Source organism: Camelina sativa, unplaced genomic scaffold (genome assembly GCF_000633955.1).
Source record: "Camelina sativa cultivar DH55 unplaced genomic scaffold, Cs unpScaffold01249, whole genome shotgun sequence".
Classification (NCBI taxonomy): domain Eukaryota; kingdom Viridiplantae; phylum Streptophyta; class Magnoliopsida; order Brassicales; family Brassicaceae; genus Camelina; species Camelina sativa.
This window is the reverse complement of record NW_010922369.1, coordinates 1-1,466: the sequence shown is the minus strand read 5'-3', so window position 1 is coordinate 1,466 and position 1,466 is coordinate 1. Positions and strand designations below refer to the sequence as shown.

The 1,466-nt window shown below is 45.3% G+C and overlaps 1 protein-coding gene across 1 annotated transcript; it reads right to left on the bottom strand.

Moving 5' to 3' along the window:
* Positions 1-303: 303 nt before the first annotated feature.
* LOC104774060 lies at positions 304-711 on the bottom strand. The gene has a single exon (XM_010498727.1). It carries the CDS (start codon positions 709-711, stop codon positions 304-306), a length of 408 nt encoding a protein of 135 aa, XP_010497029.1.
* Between the last annotated feature and the right edge of the window lie 755 nt (positions 712-1,466).

The window sequence follows — 1,466 nt, the reverse complement described above, 5'->3', positions numbered from 1 at the left end:
ATGGGTTGGTGAAGAAGGAGGTTGCAGCAGCCTCCATACTCGCCAACGTGTAGTCAGGGTCGTCTCCGGCTTCAGCAGGTGCCGGTGTTTGCTCGTCAGAGAGCTCGGTGATATGCACGGACAAATTAATCGGACCAGCATCTTAGGGGTTGATCGAGGGGGTACCGCGTAGCTCATCGTGTAGGGCGAAAGAACTTAAGAGAGAAAAGACTTTAAAATGTAAATTGTATTTACAAACCTGCCTTTGGGATTTCCTTCCAAGTGAGCTTGTTTATAGTCTCTAAGCTTGACTTTCAGTTCATCTCAGACTGGCGCGGGATCGACGAGACGCAGAGATGATCCCACCTCTGTGTTCTCATTTGCCATGTATTTCTTCACTCTCTGCGCATTCACAGTAAATTCTGTCTCATCTTTTCCTAGTAAAGTCACCGCTCCATAGGGCAGAACCTTTTTAATTTCGAAGGGTCCTGACCATCTTGACTTGTGCTTCCCAGGGAACAGCCAAAGCTTTGAGTTGAACAAAAGGACTTTGTCCCCAGCTTTCAAATACTTGTGTCGGATCTTCTTGTCATGAAAAAATTTGGTTCTTTCCTTATAGATTATCGAATTATCATAGGCCTCTAGCCGTATCTCATCAAGTTCGTGGAGATCCATTACTCTCTTCTCTTGAGCAGTCTTTATATCCAAATTCAGCAGCTTGGTCGTCCACATTGCGTTGTATTCAACCTCGACAGGAAGATGACAGTTTTTCCATAAAGAAGCTGGAAAGGGGTCCGCCCAATCGGTGTTTATAAGCGGTCCTGTAAGCTCATAACGCAATATCCAGCTTGAATCCCCAATCTTTTTTTGTGATTCCCACGATTCTGGCTAATATCGCTTTGATCTGTTTGTTGCTTACTTCCACTTGTCCGCTGGTCTGTGGGTGATAAGCTGTCGCGACTTTATGCTTGACTCCGTACTTTCTCAACAAGCCATCGAAAACCCTGTTAATGAAGTGGGTTCCTCCATCACTGACCACTACTCTTGGGATTCCAAATCTCGGGAAATGATGCTTTTGAACATCTTCATTACAACCTTGTGATCATTCATCGGGCTGGCGATTGCTTCTACCCACTTAGAGACATAGTCGACTGCCACTAGGATGTACATGTTTCCATTTGAGGGTGGGTGGAAAGGTCCCATGAAATCTATTCCCCAAATATCGAAAACTTCAACTTCTAAGATTGGCTGCTGAGGCATTTCATTCCTTCGACCTATGTTACCCATTTTCTGGCACGAATCACATTGTGCTATGAAGAGCTGTGCGTCCTTAAACATTGTTGGCCACCAAAGACCAGCTTGTAGTATCTTTTGGACTTTTTTGAAGGTGGCAAAATGTCCTCCATAGGCGGACACATGACAGTGCTCTAGTACTCCTCAGACTTCCTCCTCTGCTATACATCGTCTGAACAGGCCATCCGTCCCTT